The sequence below is a fragment of the Morus notabilis genome, unplaced genomic scaffold (assembly GCF_000414095.1).
Source record: "Morus notabilis unplaced genomic scaffold, ASM41409v2 Scaffold897, whole genome shotgun sequence".
In the NCBI taxonomy this organism is placed as follows: Eukaryota; Viridiplantae; Streptophyta; class Magnoliopsida; order Rosales; family Moraceae; genus Morus; species Morus notabilis.
In genome coordinates, this window is record NW_010357386.1 from 403799 (window position 1) to 421500 (window position 17702).

At 31.7% G+C, this 17702-nt stretch overlaps 1 protein-coding gene across 1 annotated transcript; it reads right to left on the reverse strand.

Annotated features, from left to right (window-relative positions):
* Positions 1-1830: 1830 nt before the first annotated feature.
* Positions 1831-2363, reverse strand: LOC21396779 (mini zinc finger protein 2). Its single transcript, XM_010089862.2, has one exon. The coding sequence runs from the start codon at positions 2283-2285 to the stop codon at positions 1992-1994; it is 294 nt and encodes a 97-aa protein (XP_010088164.1). The 5' UTR covers positions 2286-2363; the 3' UTR covers positions 1831-1991.
* Between the last annotated feature and the right edge of the window lie 15339 nt (positions 2364-17702).

Consider the following 17702-nt stretch of genomic DNA (forward strand, 5'->3'; position numbering starts at 1 on the left):
ATATTAGTGTTATTAGTTAACCATCAACAAGTTTACAGGAATTTGTGTTCATACATACATACATGTGTGTGTATATATATATATATATATATATATAACAGCTCCTCTCTCTCTCCATCTCCATACACACACACACGCATATATATATATATATATATAACGAATTATATTTCGTATTTCAGTTATTACCTTTATGGGTCTAACAAGTCCATTTGTCCCTCGGACAATACAGTTATAAGCATTGGAAAGGTTTGAACATGCATGTATGGTCATAAGGGTTTTGTGAAACTGACATCTACCCGATTCAACTGCAATGTATACATACCAGATTCCCTCTTCATACTCTCTATTGACCTAACTTGATCACTTTATGAGTGTAACACCTCATATGGAAACTATCAAATAATCATATGGTAAGCATGCCGATCGATAAAATAAAATTCCCTCGTGAACTAGATCTATACGGTACATGCTTCAGGGCTAAATTACAAATGATTTGTGACAACTTGCACAAAATGCGTCTAATTAATTGATTGTGACATATATATACATATATGACTATTATTAATAATTATATACTCCTAATATTATTCTGAATTTTGGGGGCCAACTATTAGGGATTATAACTACCAACTAGAACTTATATTTATTCTTAGATTGGAACTTTCTATGGAACATTTTCTTTCTTGTGGTTTGGTTCTTGGCTAATCGATTGCGCCCTTGACCTGCCAATTAGACATATGATATCAACTCCTCGCAAACTGCAATAATAGTGGATTTTGTGGTTTAAGTTTTAATTAATTGCCTTTTGAGTACATTCCTAAAGAAACTATCCCCATTATAACAACCAACATGATTGGATATGTGGGCCTTTAATTTCACATAAAAAGTGATTAGACCATATTAATTTATGCTTTATATTTCATTTGCTAATTAATTTGAGACTTCAACGATAAAGGTATGGCAGGATGAATGTTCGTGAAAATTTGAACTTACTAAAATCAGCAAAAAGATGCCTTCTGGGACTAATACTTTATGAAAATGCAATTACGAAGCTTTTTCCACGTCAGAGTTAAAAAAAAAAAGAAAAGAAAAAGAATCAAAGAGACCATATATAAGAAACAATGAAAGAGGCTTCGAGTAGATTCGCCAGTTAGAAATACTACTAAAGTTTATATATACACATTTGAATTTTCCTTAGAATATAATTATTTCGAGTACATGAGAATTCATTAACAACAAATTAAGCAAGTTTAGGGGTTGTCAAGGGATTTTAAGGGTGACATACATATATATACTAATTAATTTCTTTTCAGTTGCTCTAGAAGTCGTAGTATATTGAAGTTTCATGAAATAATTCAAACCTGATTGAGAGTAAACCTAGCTTCTGCTTCCAAATGAAGCACATAATTGGCTTTGATGACTAAATACTTTGATCAAGTGATTCCCACAGGAATCATTAACTCGGTACGTATTAAAAATTTCAAACAAAACTAATACATTTACATACATACATACATACATATATATATATATATATATATATATATAGACACACACACCGATCGATCCATCCTTCTCTTTCCAAAATCAGAACCATCATAAATAAGTAAAATAACAAAAAAAAAAAAACTGTCTTTCCCTTGTTCGCGACCGATGGCCATGACAAATACCTAATTCAGGAAAAAAAAAAAAAAACCCCATAATCCATTCTGATAAAAAAATGGCATGGGATGTTTCATAAAACCACTCACCAACATACACTTTTTTTTTTTTTCATTTTTGTTTTTTCAAATTCATACATAATAAACGGTCTACTAATAATCATGTTTATATATCAAACTGAGAAACCCAAAACAAATCCGAATTCCAAATATAAGAAAAGAAATAGACGCGAATAGACACAATTACACGAAACTCCATATATAGACGTACATATAGATATTTATATTGATATTAAAAATCTGTGTGACAAATTATGATTTCTCTAATCAAGCCCCATTTGAAGAAGGTGAAGAGCACTCGCAAACTACCTCAGTGGTCTCAACTTCCCTCCGGTGGAAGTTCCGGTGGCAGCCGCAGGCGGCGCAGGTGAGTGCACCGCTCGTCCCTTCCTCGCCGCTCGCCATGAATTCCCTGCAGCCGTCCACAGCGTAGCCTCCTACACCGGCAGCGTGATTCTTCTGGCACTCTCCGTATCTCACGTTCCGAACACTCATCGACGAATTCGCGGAGCTTCTCAAGGGTTCCTCCGATCTTCTCACCACCACTTGGCGCTTCCTCATGATCTTATAGCTTCCAATCTTCACAGAGGAGAGAGAGATGGAAAGAGAGAGAGAAAATTGTGTGAGAGAAGAGATTGCTTTTTGTTGCGTTATATGGTCAAGCCCTAGCTAACCCTAGATCTATATTTATAGAAAATGTAATGTAAAAGGTGTAAATAAGAGATATCTCTCACCTAGGTTCTTGGTGTAAAATCTTCACTGTGTTATAATTGGACTAAGAGGGAGGAACAGTGTACGACCCACCTTTTTACTGTATCATTCATTATAGTTGATCTTATTGTAAATATTTATCATGTTTAATTACCACACTAGTGAATTGTGAAAGCTACTCATTTTTATTTTTATTTTTTTCTAATAAAAATTTTCGTTGTGAATTGACGGTCCAACTACCCCACAAGTCATTATATTTGTAGAGAATAAAGACGATTCTCACTGCAAATAAGGCAAATCCTGAATGTGTTAGGGATTTTTAAAAAAGGAGACTTTTACCTTTCAAAGTGATTGATTTAATATAGAATAACCAGCTAAGCCTTACTTTTTAAACCTAATATATACTGTGGCCCCTTAGTTACTAAAGGCAGGTTTTGTGGGGTGCACTGATACGATGTCAACAACAATTGTCTACCTTGAGCTAAATATATCTATATATCTATACACACACACACACACACACATTATATATAAATATATATATATATATATATTTATACTGAAATGCGATGGGTAAGCTTGCCAACCGCCCGTACGAAGATGCTATACCACTAACTTCTTGTTTGCATGTAAAATTATTCAAAAAGCTTTGTCATAATGCGAAACTTAATTTGTTGGCATGCTCGTGATGCTTTCCAATCTGGAAATTTTTGTAATTAAGTGATTGCTACTTCTAGATTAATAGCCAGTGATATAATTGACAGTACACTCTTGCATATGGTAATATGGTTTTTACTATCTATATATCATTACGATCGGTAATACATTTCTTTTATTTAATATGGAAGAGAAGAAATACAATAAAGTACTCTTTATAATAATGGTGCATTATTGTCCGTAATCTTTGATTCAATGTGTGAATTCAATAATCTTAGGACCAGTTTAGTATTAATTGCTACTAAATTAATTAAATTTTATATAAGTTATTCCATCTCATAGTTCTTTTTTTAAAATTGATACATACTGCTAAATTAATTTTAGAATAATTATTAGTCATACTATGAGGAAAATTTATTAATAAAAACCGTTATCAATATTTTCAGATATTTAGACAGTGACACCAAAACCAGAATTTGAGAAGTAAGATATCTAGATTATTTCTCAAATTCCATCTTTAGAGGTTACCAATAGTTTGCCTTATTTCTTTTTTCAAAAAATTATTCCATGTGCAATTAGCATATAGTTTTTTTTTTCTTTTTTTTTTTTTTCAGAAAAAGGAAATAAGGGACAATAATGTGTAAATAAGGAGATAAGTTATATATTAGCACGCAACTAAACTAATGATGAGTAAATATATCTTTCTAGTTAAATACAATATATATTTAGCATACCTGCAGTCTTATATATAATATATTTGCGTATATATATATATATGTGTGAGTATAATTGGATAATTTTCAAACATGATATATCATAAATTAATTTGATTAGACATATTGTGTTAAGTTTTGATAGTAAAGAGTGAGTGAGTATCGTCTCTACAGAGATTTGGTATTAAATTACTGCTAAGTACCGAGATTATCGTAACTCAACTTTATCTAGGCAACCGATTTTAATGAAATAAAAATAGAACTAGAACAAATATAAATACAAAACAAAATAAAATATGAAAACTTCTATGCACAAATGTACTAGAGACTTGACTTCACCTTATCATTCCTATTATCGTCCTATCAAACCATTGCTAGTCAATTCTACTCAATTCATTAATCAAGGAACCTAATCTAATCTCGTTACCTCTTCCGAGCGTCAAACGAAGTCATATGCATGAATACCCGAATCAATATTCCTATCTAACACATTTACTCATAAACTCATTAAGTTTAACCCGTAAAGTGAAAATCAAATGTTGATCGCCTCCCGGCCTCACAACAATCAAAATCCTAGTTGATAATCAAGGTCTTGATCACCTCCTAGTCTCACAATATCATAGACTCTCAACGAGATTATCTAAGTGTCGATCTCCTCCTGGACTCGCAACAACCTATACTGTGTTTTCTAATTCCGGATTATGAAATCAATCTCTCCCGAGCATCAAAATCACAATATAAAATTATCTAACTCCTTGGCCACATAAATTAAAAACATTAAGCATAGAGAAACATAAATAAATTAAGATGGAATTTAATTAACAATTGACAAGATAATCAAACATGATTCAAATAAAGCTACATCAAGCCCTAGAATATGAAGTCTAGCTCAAGATAGAGGAATCCATAACAAAAATCACAAATTTAAGAATAAAAACTAAAAAACTACAATAAAAAGGGAGAAGGAAGAGAAAACTCTAGTGGAGATGAGCTTTAAGTCTTCAAATCTTCAAGAATCTCTCCCAAGCATTCTTCAAGAATCTCCAACTTCAAGCTTCTCTCTCTAGGAATTTTTTGTACCTCTAATCCTCTCCAAGTTGGGAACTAGGGTTTGGTTTGCTTAAGTATGCTCAAATATAGAGAAAATCTCAACCAAATTCATCTGAGGGTCCAAAATTAGCCATCTATATTGATCAAGGGCTGAAAAGTGGCCCAAAATTCGTCACAACATGCAGGAGGGTGCGGCCGCGCGGCTAGTGGTGCGTCCTCACGCCTAATGTGTCATGGGCGCGCGAGGTGTGGCGCGCCCAGGCAGGTAGTTCTGCCCAAGAGGACCCTCGTGCAGCCTGAGTGTGTTTTGTTCTAATTTTTGGCTAAAAAAAGCCACTAAGTCTCATTTTATTATTTTTCCAACAAAATAATATCAAAAATATATTAAACTAACAAAAATGCTTAAAAACTCACAAATATATAAATTAAAAAATACTTAGGGCCCGTTTAGTTCTCTGATTCGAGTTTTTAATTCGAGTTGAGATGTGATTTTATGTGAGAGCTTTTTACTGTAGCAAAAAAAAATTAAATGTGATTATTTGTGAGAGTTTTTTACTATAATAAAACTCGAATCAGCGAAATGAACGGGGCCTTAATTTATCCATAAATGACTTCCTCATCACATATACTATAAAAAATTACGTGACTTGATCAGCATAATCGGGAGTACATAGACGAATTTGAACATGTGCAAAAGTTAAAAAGAGCGCCATATACTTCTAGAACTTTAATCATAATCTAGTGTCCAGAGGGTTGCTTTTATCCTAGGACATAGGGTAAAAAAAAATAACGTAAAAAATGAGGGGGAAAAACATTGAGTCTAAGACGTACCCTGACCAATGACTAATATTCTGATCTTTTAATCATGAGATGATATGCAAATGTTATCGCAAGTACATGAGTACTAGGTAATTAAAACAAAAAAGTAGGCTGATTTGAAAATACAAGTAAACAACATAAATACAATTAAATTAAAAAAGTACGCTGATTTGAAAATTCATTTAAACAACATAAAATACAATTAAATATATTTGTAGGTGTGTGTAAAAAGTCTTTTGTGTCGCACATAGATGTGTTAATTAAATGCTCATTTAGTTCGCTGATTTAAGTTTTTAATTCTAGTTGAGATGTGATTTTATGTGAGAGTTTTTTATTGTGGTAAAAAAGTTAGATGTGACTATTTCTAAGAGTTTTTTACTATAGCAAAACTAAAATTCTAAACTCGAATCGGCGAAATGAACGGGGTCTAAGACACTTATAAAATGAATATTGAATTCCTAAAAATTTAATGGCGCGCTTGGCAAATGTATTTAATATGATTTTGATTCTGCCACAATGTTTTTCTCTTGCGTAAAATTTGAATTTAAAAAGTTCCTATTGATAAGTTCTCTCACAAAATTTCCGTCAATGAGTTAAAATTTTAATCACTGACTTGAATACGTAAACCAAACGGGCATTAATATTCTACCGGATCGTACGTGAGCGACACAAACTACATCAACATAAACTATCTATAGTGTTTATGTTTAGTACTACTGGAAGTTTACATATACCTAACTTGGAATCACACGCTCGTACTCATGAGATCTATTACAACTTATTGTATGTTTAATTTTGACTATTACCTTAAGTCTTATTCATTTAAATGGATCTTCCCTTTGTCCCAGTTCACCGTACGGAATGCATATAAGAGTTTCTGATATCTACCGAGAGGGTAATCAAGTTGTATGTAAGCTGGCTTCGGAAGCGGTTCGGGCTCAGTCATAAAAATGGTGGTGGAAAGATCTGGATTTCTGTAGATCGCTGATTTGTAAGGATATTACAACATGTCTTTCTGGTTATAGATTCTCATATATATGATCCTGAAATTGAGTACTTTCTTTTATAAAATATATATATATATATATATATATATCTTTGGTTTTTTTTATTGGGTTTCACTTAGAAGGTTTTTAATGAGATTCAATTTGTAAGGCATTGGATATAGGGGTAGTCTTGTGCTCGACTTAGTGCAAAACTCTGATAGAGTTCGTTATTTCTCTCATAAGAAGAGGCCTTTTATTTAATATTTTGTATGGCTTTTGACTTGGATTTTTGTTTTTCACTCTTTTGTATTATTTTATTCTTTTTCTTTGTTTCTAAAAAAAAAAAATGTAAAGTAGAATTGAGGGTTTGATAAAAATGATGCATCTAATGAGCGCCAATTTAAATGGGATGTACTAGTTGTTCATGATATATTATTATCACTTAAAAAAAATACAAATAACATGAAAGTCTCCCCTTTTAAAACTTTAGAGAAAGAAGTAAATTGATAAGGAGGGACATTGGATATATATATGGACGAATTTAGTAATTATTACGTAGTTATATAGTAGCCTGATAAAGAAGTTTCCAATAATTTGGTATTTATCTACTATTGTATGACAAGTTCAACATGAATATCCTTGTGTTATAATCGATTTTTATTTTTATTTTTTTCGAAACTAGGGTTCATACAAATTACAAAACAGGGATTTTGGAAGATTAGTTGCTACTAATTGCTATAACTAACTTTAATAAGATCATCAAGACGTTTAAATTAATCACACTGCTTATAGTTTTCAGAATACAAATCTTAAAATTCCCCTGCCCTATGCTACCTTTTCACCTTGCCCCATTCCGTCACTTGGATGAACAGAAAAGCTATAGCACTAAATTTGAAACGAATTTGTTTTCAAAAAATCCCCCAAAATTTAAAATGTTAGTAAATCTGTCACTTTCGTTACTTAGGGTCCGTTCAATTCGTTGATTCGAGTTTTTAATTTGAGTTGATATATGATTTTATGTGAGAGCTTTTTACCGTAGCAAAAAAGTTAGATGTGACTGTTTCTGATAGCTTTTTACTGTAGCAAAACTTGAATCGGTGAAATTAATAGAATTTTAAATTGGTGAAAATGCTGACGTGACACTAAATTTAAAAGTCTAAAAACTAAAGATAAAAAGTTTAATAACTAAGAAAAATAATGTTGATAAAAACTATAATACTAAATTAACAAAAGTTATTCCTAAAAAAACAAAAATTAAGTTGGGTCGTGATGAGAAGTTATTTCCTAAATAATGTGGATCGCAGTGGGGTGGGTCACTACCCCCACGCCTCTCGGAATGCATCACTCCTACCCCCACATCCTTTCAACCCATCCTCGCACAAACCAGTGTTTAATTTTTATTTATGTTATTTTTATTAATTTAGCATGATCAGGAGTAGTTTTTATCATTAATCAATATTGTTTGATAGTTAATTATTTTTAGCTAAAATTAGGTTTTAATCTTTCAAGTTTAGTGTCACTTCAGTTTTTCATCTTTTTCAAAATTAGGGGGGAAACAGGGACGAAGCCATAAAAAATTTTCAGGGAGGGGGATTGAGTTAAGCTAAAGCTTTAAACTAAATTAATTATATAATAAAGTACAATTATATGTAAAGATTAAGAGTGTAAATGACATTTTTAAATATCCTACGTAAAAATTAGAGTTAAAAATAAGAGGGGAATGGTAATAAGTCACACGTCAAACTTAAGGGTATAAACAAAAACTTTTAAAACAATGAGCATAAAATTTAGAAATAAAAAGTTTTAGGGGAGCAATACCAGAAAATTATGGTAAAATAATAATTTTAAAGAAAAATATAAAGAAACTAGTTGGGCACGTAAGCCTTAGCTAGCTCCCTAACTAGGGGCAAAATGAATAAGTGACTTAAGTTAGGGAGATTTATAAAATTTGTCCGTTTAAATTAGTTTCACACTAACTTTTATGTTCATTTAAGTGACAGTAGGGGCAAATTTATTAATATTTTCAAGTATAGGGAGAGCGATTTGAGCGAATGACAAAGGTGAAAAAGTGACCAAAATTTGTGGGGAATTTATAAAATTTAAGGTTAATTTCACAAATAGTCCCTGAAGTTTAGCCTCAATCTCACTTTAATCTCTGACTTTTCAAACATCACATAGTTGGTCCCTAAGGTTTTATTATATTTCAATTTCGGTCATTCTATTAGCTTGGTGTTAAATATTTCACGGAATAGAAATTATGGACTAAAATTAGAAACATATAAAGTTTAGAGACTAAAACAATACAAAAAACTAAAAGTTAATTTCCACAAATACACCCTAAATTTGAGTTGTTTTAATTTTGGACTCTAATTTACACATATTTGATCAAATTTTAATGCCTAGTTGATGAAAGGACCGAAATTGAAGCAAAATAAAACCTTAGAGACCATCTGTGCGACGTTTAAAAAGTCATAGACTAAAATAGAATTGAGTGTACACCTCACGGACTATACAGACTATTTGTTAAATTAACCCTAAAATTAGCTTAGTTTCTAAACCAAATGGATTCCATATCTCATGTAAATTAATACGTAGACAATATTAGACTTATGATCTGAAGAAAAAAAATTTAAGCTCAAAGTACGAGAAAATTAAGTTGCAAGGAACATTATCATTAGTTGCAATAAGATTACAATAATAATAATAATAATAATAATAATAATCTTTATATAACGTCTAAATTGGTTATATATGCACAAAACATATTGCATATAATAATTACAAACTAGCTACCATATTGATGTGGCGTACAATCCGTGTTATAATACTTAATAGGACTAGAGATGGAAAATAATTAAACACGTAGGCACAACTATATAGAAAATGAAAGGTACTAGAGAGTTATAAATCAAAATAATTTCCAAATAAAATGAGACAATTTGCTTGCCCATAATAAGCAATTATATACCATGATTGAAACCGTCCATATTGGTATTATCAGTTGCTTATAATATTTAGAAAATTAAGCAATATTGTTCTTCAGAACCTTTAATGTTGAAATACCACGAGTGGCACACTGCAATTTTTTTCAATGCTTGGATCCTAGATCACATTTCATGTGGAAGCATAATTTGGTTTTGCCGTGCATGTATGTGATACTTTAATTAGAAATGGTAGCACGCATTGCTCTTTTTACTTTTTGGGTTTCTTATTAAATATTTGGTTCGTTTAACGAGCATCTGTCTTTCACGTTTGTGCAATTACAGATATATGTGTACACACACACACACACACACACACACACACACAAACATGAACAATTACTACTTATCCTTTCAGTTAACCCTAATCACAAGCTGTTTATATATATATGATGCTTAATCGCAAAAGGGCATGCAAGTACTCGACACGATTCATATTTTAAATGAGCTCCACGTAAGCTTTTTAACATACCCTTCCAGGAATGTTTTTAAACTGCTTTCTTAATTAATTATCCTTTCTCTAACCATTAATGTCTGTCCGGCCGGTCGTTGATAAGGATAAATATTTTTAAAAAAAACTATATTATTAAATCACCATATCCTTGTCATTCTCTTTGGTCCCTTCGGAAGGACCGACTCTTTAACATAACATGTAGTTATGAAAACGAAACATGACAATTATTGAACATAATATCGACGTTAGAAAGAAATGATATAGTTCTTAGATGACTAAATTCTTTAGTGTTACTGCTCTCCAATGTCGATGTTACGTTTTTTTAACCGCGTGTTACATTAGAGGGATCTCCTATCGAAAGGTTTCGATACCGAAGAAAAGCACAAAGATGTATAAGGTTGCACTGGGGCGTTTCTCTTTTCTTATATAACTAACGTAGACACTCTTTTTTCTCTTGTTACGTTTTCCTGATCTGTACGTTTACTAATAAGGTTCTTAGTGAGGTTTATTTTAGAAACTGATTTATAAAGATTTAGCTTCGACTTAATCTTGTGGTGTCAGTTTCTACTAGTTATGTGGTTTCTTTTGTATGGTTGGTTTTCCCTATTTGAGATTGTTTCCTTTAATTTTCAACTTTTTTTTCTTGTAATTTTTTTTTCAATCACTTGAGTTAGAGGTTTATGTGGGATGAATTAGATTTTGAATGGATTCATGCCATGGTTGGCTCGTTACAGTATTTTCTCTCACAATAGACACACGTAAATTAAAAATGGTTCTGAATCATGATTCTGAACTTATGAACCAAACGTCAACTTAATTTCTCCTATATGCAAAATTGTCTTTTCTCTTCATTCACAAAAAATAAAAATAAAAATAAAAATAAATAATATAGCTTCACTTTTCAAACTCACAAGCTTGAACATGAAGTGTAGTGCTGAGAAGGAGATCATGAGGGAAATTCCCACTTAAACCATGTGAAACTCTGGGATTGACACGCGGTTACAGCAAATGCTAAACATTTTGGTATCGGAATGAGACTAAACAATATGTATGAACGTAGTCCCTGTATCGATCTTTTTTCCATTTCTGTCACCATTTATCACAAATCCGGAACAGCTTTACTGCTACTTGTGTACCCAAATTAAACTAAATAACAACACTGTCAGATCATTTTCAATTGATGCGAGCGTAAAGGAATAAATCTGAAAGCTAAGTATGATCTCCTGTGAAATTTTGGCCGCCTATTTCTATAAATTACGTATACATACATACATATATATTTATTAATGCGCATGGGTATTAATGTTTTCAATAGAATGAATTAGGCTTAATTCTAGTTCCATTGACTAAGCTATTGGTCATACAATAGAAATTAGATTGTACTTCTATTTTTTAGCTTCTCCCTAGTTTAATTATACCTCTAATAGGGAAATCCAGAGATCATGCCTTATCACTAGAGAAACAGAAAGATTTATCAATTATGTCACTTTCAAACACTATAAAGTTTATGTCATCTTTTCTCATTATATATCAACTTAAAAATGACAAAATTTTAATATAAATGCACAAAATTAATGAAGCGAGTGAAGTGGATTTTCCTCTTTTTCTTCTGAACAGATTACAACTATATTAAATAACCAAGATAACGGATTGGCCCGTGAAGTACCAAGTAAATTGTGTGATAATCCAACTCTAGATGATGCGAAGAGCAATGAACTGGGGGCAAAAAAGGAAAAAAAAAAAGAATAAGAAGAATTAAAAGAAAACAAGTTGCTTAGTTAGGAATTAGGATAAATTGAGAGTTGATGGGGACTTTAAATATATGATTGTGTTATGGGAAGAAAATCAAAGGTAAAAGCCTTTTGCCCCTTACCAACCCAACCTATTTTGTGACACCCAATTAAAAGGGCTTGTTATTATGACTTTTGGGGTCCTTGGGATAAAGCATCTTAAGCTAGTTAATCACACATTTTCTTTTCCAAATTGTGATTTCACTGGCGTACGTCATTTAAAGATATTCACAATTGATTCACATATAATATATATATATATATATTCACTTGTCAAGAATGTGGTCAATAATTCAAAAGATAAAATGGAAATGCTAGGTTAAATAAGGAAAGTTTTTCTTATAATTAATTATGTTGATGGAACTAGGCCGAGGGGATCGTAATTCCAGGCACTTAAAACTATGCAATAAATCTTTGTTTCAAATAGAGTAAGATGCCTTGTGTCATTGGACCACATGATGTCTATTCTTCTATAGGGCTCATTGGGAATTATTAGATATAATATATGCTAAAGATTAAACCATGTCATAAAACAGTCATGGAACCATCTCAAAGTCCAGCGAGAACCACCATCATTCCAACCCCCTCCTCTTCCTCTCCAGCGAAACCCACCAATTTGCAACCCCTCCACTCCCCTTACGATGCCATCGCGCGATCTCCCCATATGTGAGCAACGCGAAGTCTTCTTTGCCTCAGCTAGTGAAGCTCTTCCCTCAACAGATCTTTGCAAACCTAAAATGTCACCGCCCAAATCTCGTTGTGTCTTCCCCTCCCCTCGGCACGCTAGCCAAATCTCCGCGAATCATGGCTCACACATGACACATTATGTTAAAAACTTGATAGAAATTAACGGAAATGGCTTAGGCCTCATTCGCTTCGTGGATTCGAGTTTTTAATTCGAGCTGAGATGGTTTTTTGAGAGCTTTTAACTGTAATAAAAAAAAGTTAGATGTGACATTTTTTGAGAGCTTTTAACTGTAATAGAAAAAGTTAGATGTGGCATTTTCTGAGAGCTTTTAACTGTAGACTGAAAACTCGAATCGGTGAAATGAACAAGACCTTAATTTTTAGCATTTTGAGAGTTTATGAATTATTTTGTCAGAATTAAAAACAAAGTAGGTAAAAATATCACTTACTAAATAGTTAAGGGACCAATAATGCAAATTATTCTTTGAAGTTTTAGGAGCGTGAGACTTCTTTCTCACCAACTATTTGCTGCCACTTATCCAAAGCTTGCAATGGTTTTTTGACACGTGTTATTTATATTTTATTTTTTGCAATTTCGGAGGAAGCTTTTAGCAACACCAATATTTCAGTTACGCTTTACTTTCCTTGCCGAATGCCAAAATCATTTATATGGCCTCCTTCAAGACCATCCTCTTTTTGCTTCCTTTTTGAATGAATGAAGATAGATCAAAAGCATCATTAGAGAATGAAAGTTTCTCGATTATGTCGGAACTCAATTAATGTTTAAATGCTATAATTATGCCTAACCGAATTAATTAAAAGAAGAAAAAAGAAAATACAAAAGTAACCCATAATACAGACTGTAATATAAATAAAATCATATATAAGGACTAAAGAGAAAATTTAATTAGCATTCTCCACATTATGGAGAAGACAGCATACCTTCAAAACCGTACTAACAAAAAAGCTCACCTCATCGTTAGTACTCATCATCATCATCGTATTATCTAATTATTTAGATGATATTAAAACTTAAAAGATTTTTCCCATCTAGGCTTTTTTTTTTTTTTTTTTTCGAATGGATTTTGATATAGCCGGATTTTCATATAAGGCATATACAGCAAGATTAATGATTTTGAAAATATTTTAATTTCGGCCGGGCCTTTTCGCCTCTCCATTTTGTTGTGCCCTTTCTCTACGAGATAGTTTTCTTTGGATTGTATTTTTTACTGTTTCTTATTGTTGAGAATTTTATATGTTTTTCTATAACTAAGTTAATAGTATTTTGAGTGGATGATTAATTTTAGGGTGGGTATATATGTCTTCTAGTATCGGTATACTTATTTTAGCTAATATATAATAGGTTATACCAAGTTAGATTGGGCTCGGTTTTGCGACGTTTTAAACGTCAAAGACGAGTAAAATTTTAGTGTAAAGTTCAGAGACCCTTTTGTGATTATTCCAAAAGGATTCAACTGCGAAACATCGTTTTTTTTTTTTTTTTTAACAAATGAATAAAAGAAGAAAACTAGCTAGAATTAGGATTAAAAGTCAGATTCCAACTGGATTGACAACCAACGAAAACTCTGGCCTCTACGGAAGCCCCACTCAATAATGTTAAAAACAAAGAAATGCATACAAAGTCTCAAGAAAGAAGGAAAAACAACTTCAAAGAGCAAGAGAGAAAAAAGAACCTACACATCCTATAGGATTTACTTAAACCAAGAAGGTAAAGTGCCTCATTAAAACGCTTATCCGGAAAAATCTGATTAATATCATATGACTGCTGAAGTAGCAAACTTGTTAACAACTAAATTATCCTTTCTATCACGAGAAACGCCAGCATCATTTTTTCTATCACTCTCTCTATTCAGTGTTTGACACATGAATTCCATTATTTTATGCTCTCTAGTCAGTGTTTGACACATGAATTCTATTATTTTATTTTCTATTTAAATAATAATATATTATATTAATGGAGTCCGCGTAGTAAATATTAGAGAGAGTGACAAAAAGAGTTAGTGATGTTAGCGTTTCTCTTTTATAATTATTAGGAAAATTGAACATTTTGCTCAACAACTCAACCGACCCACTCTGCAAAGAAGAAGAACCATACAAGAAAATTTAACCATAAATATTCACATTCCACTTGAAGATAATGCCAATTTGATTCTCACCTCTTTCTAAATAGACTTTTTATACTTATACATCCAATATATGTATGCATACAAAATTATAGTCTTAGATATAGTGTAGTAACATAAAGGGAGAAAGAGGGAAATAGGCTAAGACTTGAGATGAATTAAAATTAATAGGCCAATAGTTTACATAAGTTAATAAATAGGCTAAATTACTGTTTTCGTCCATAACTTGTCTGGTTATGAACCATAACTTGACAAGTTTGTCTATAAATTATCTGATTATGAACCATAACTTGATAAGTTATGGCCTATTAATTTTTATAACTAAAAATTGGCCTATATACTTTCTTAAGCTTTTCATATTTGCCTATTTTCTACTATTTTCCTAACATAAAATATTACTATGAGAACCCATAAATTTGTAATATTGTCCATTTGTTTTATAGGTTTAAATCACATACAGTCTGATTTTATTTGTTATAATGTTTTATCTTAAAATTAATATAGAATTTCTATTCAAATATTTCTGTCTAAATCTAAGAATTAAACGGGCAGTAATTTTTCCTTTTTCTTTTTATAAAAAGAAAATGTATGAAGGGAGCATATCGAGAAAATTCATTCAATCAAGAAATGAACTTTATTATAGCAGCAAATTTCTAATCGTTGATCAGGTTAGACTAATAGTGGGTGGAGAAATTATGTCTACCGAGAACTTCTGACACATTTAATGAAAGAGACTATGAGAGTGATTATAGAATACAAGATCTACTCTTTAATTTAATGACGTGAAGACCATTTCACCTGATCGTCTAAATCTGTTAAAGATTCGGTCAAATGAAGAATTTAACAATTACAAGAAGTAGAAAGAATGTCATGTGCGTTGAATAATACGGAAAAATTATAAGTAGACAACTAGCTTAATGGAATTGTAAAGTGCAGATATTAATAATTAGATCATATATTCTTTGCATATTGCTATTAGATCGATCGTCAATCATAATATATATTGAAGATTTATATATATATATACACACACACACACACACACTTACACTTCAAAGTGTATATACTGCTTAAATTAAGCAACTACTGATATTAATCTTTCTTCCTTCTTCTTTTTTTTTCCCCTAAACAAACAAAGAGAGGAACAACCAACATCACAAGCTCCCACTTAATTCATTAAAAAAAAAAAAAAAAGTGAGCAGTCCGACGGATATAATAACAAACAGGCCGCAGACAAGACTAATAAAGTCGACAAAAAAATAAAAATAAAGCGTAAATTGGTTGAAAATGTTAAGCAAAAATCTCCTCTTCCTCTCTCAAAATTAGCAAAAGAGGCCTCATTAAAGATCTTGAATGGAAAAATCCAATATGAGAAAAATCCTCTAATAGAAAAGTCATGCATAATATTTTGAGAAATGTTCGCATTACTTTTTATATCACTTTTGTGTCACTTTTAATGTTTGACACATGTTCACCGGCTCATTTTCTGTTTAAATAATAATATATCATATTAGTAGAATTCACGTATCAAACGGTAAATGTAAAGAGTGATAAAGAGAGTGATATAAAGATATTACCTTTTGAGGAGGTCCGTTTGATATCTAAAAACTGCTCAGTAACAGACGGACAAGTAGGGAATGTTGGGGTAAACAACGATTGAAAGTGTAGCGATGAATGTCACCGTAAATCATAATGAGCACTTGACTATTTTCGCAACTTAAATCCCTTTCTATTTCGTGCACAGAAAACATATATGTATAAGCAGCTTTTTTATTTCCAAATTAAATCAAAGTCGCAAATTTTCGCTCTGACAAATTTTCACTCACCTACTAATATTAATTTTCAACTCTTCAGTGGGGGAAAAAAAAAAAGAAAAAAAGAGTTTCTTGAGTTGGATATACATCAATTAATGCTTGCAACAACTAAAGAGAATAAGGTTAGTATCATATGTTTCAACAACTTAAGCTCTTAATTAAAGAGGTAATGTTAATTCATGTCGTTTGTATCAAAATGAGGATGCCTTGACTATCATGTATATGTATACTTTTTCACTCGACAAGGAGTGTCCGCATAATATTCCACTTCAATATTGGAGGCTCTCTTAGCATCAATTGCCATAGCATATGCATTTATAAAAGTTTCTAGAATTGAAGACACATAAACAGGAAAGAAGAGAAAAATACAATTCTAGAAAGTTTTTTTTTTTCCCAAAGTTTTTTCCCCCAATTACAAGTTACAATATTTTTGTACTCTTCCAATATTGTTTCTCCTACTTTTTCCTCTCTCCAGCTAGCATTTTTTTTTTCTGAGAATTAGGTGTACTCTTGATTGTGCAATGCCATGTGAATTGTCCCTTTAAGCACCAAAATTATGACATTCATGTGGTTGCATTTAAAGATGGCAGAGATACTTGCGGCTAAGAACTCCCACCTCTTGCGTGTGCAATCTGACTAAAACAAAAAACAAAAGTCATCTTTTGCAGAAAGCAAAAAAAATAAAAAAATAAAAAAATAAAAATCCCATTTAGTCACGAACCGAATTTCACGTTCACTTTTTGAAATTTTATTCTTGCTTTCTAGAAGAAGTTGGGGGTGTTTGGTTCTTGCTTTCCATGTTATAAGTTACATGCAATTAAGAAGCATTATTGTGGAAGTTGATGCAAGTAGCACCACCTATATATGTTTTGAGATGATATTCAGATCCCAAGTCCTCATGATGACGTGTTAATTGCTAATATCTAGTGCCGCCAATGCTATATCAAACTAATCAGACCACTCATAATTATATGTAGATTACTTAATAAATGTTCTAAGTTCATCGCATAATTGGTGGTTGAAGGCTCCAACTTATTTTTTTTAAGTCTTCCATTGGTTAATAGAGATATTTCGAATCTTTCGAACTACAGATTTTTAGGGGTTGGGTTTTGGGGGGTTTCATCCTAAATTATTTTTTTATGAAGAGTAATCTAAGACATTTTTTTTTTTTT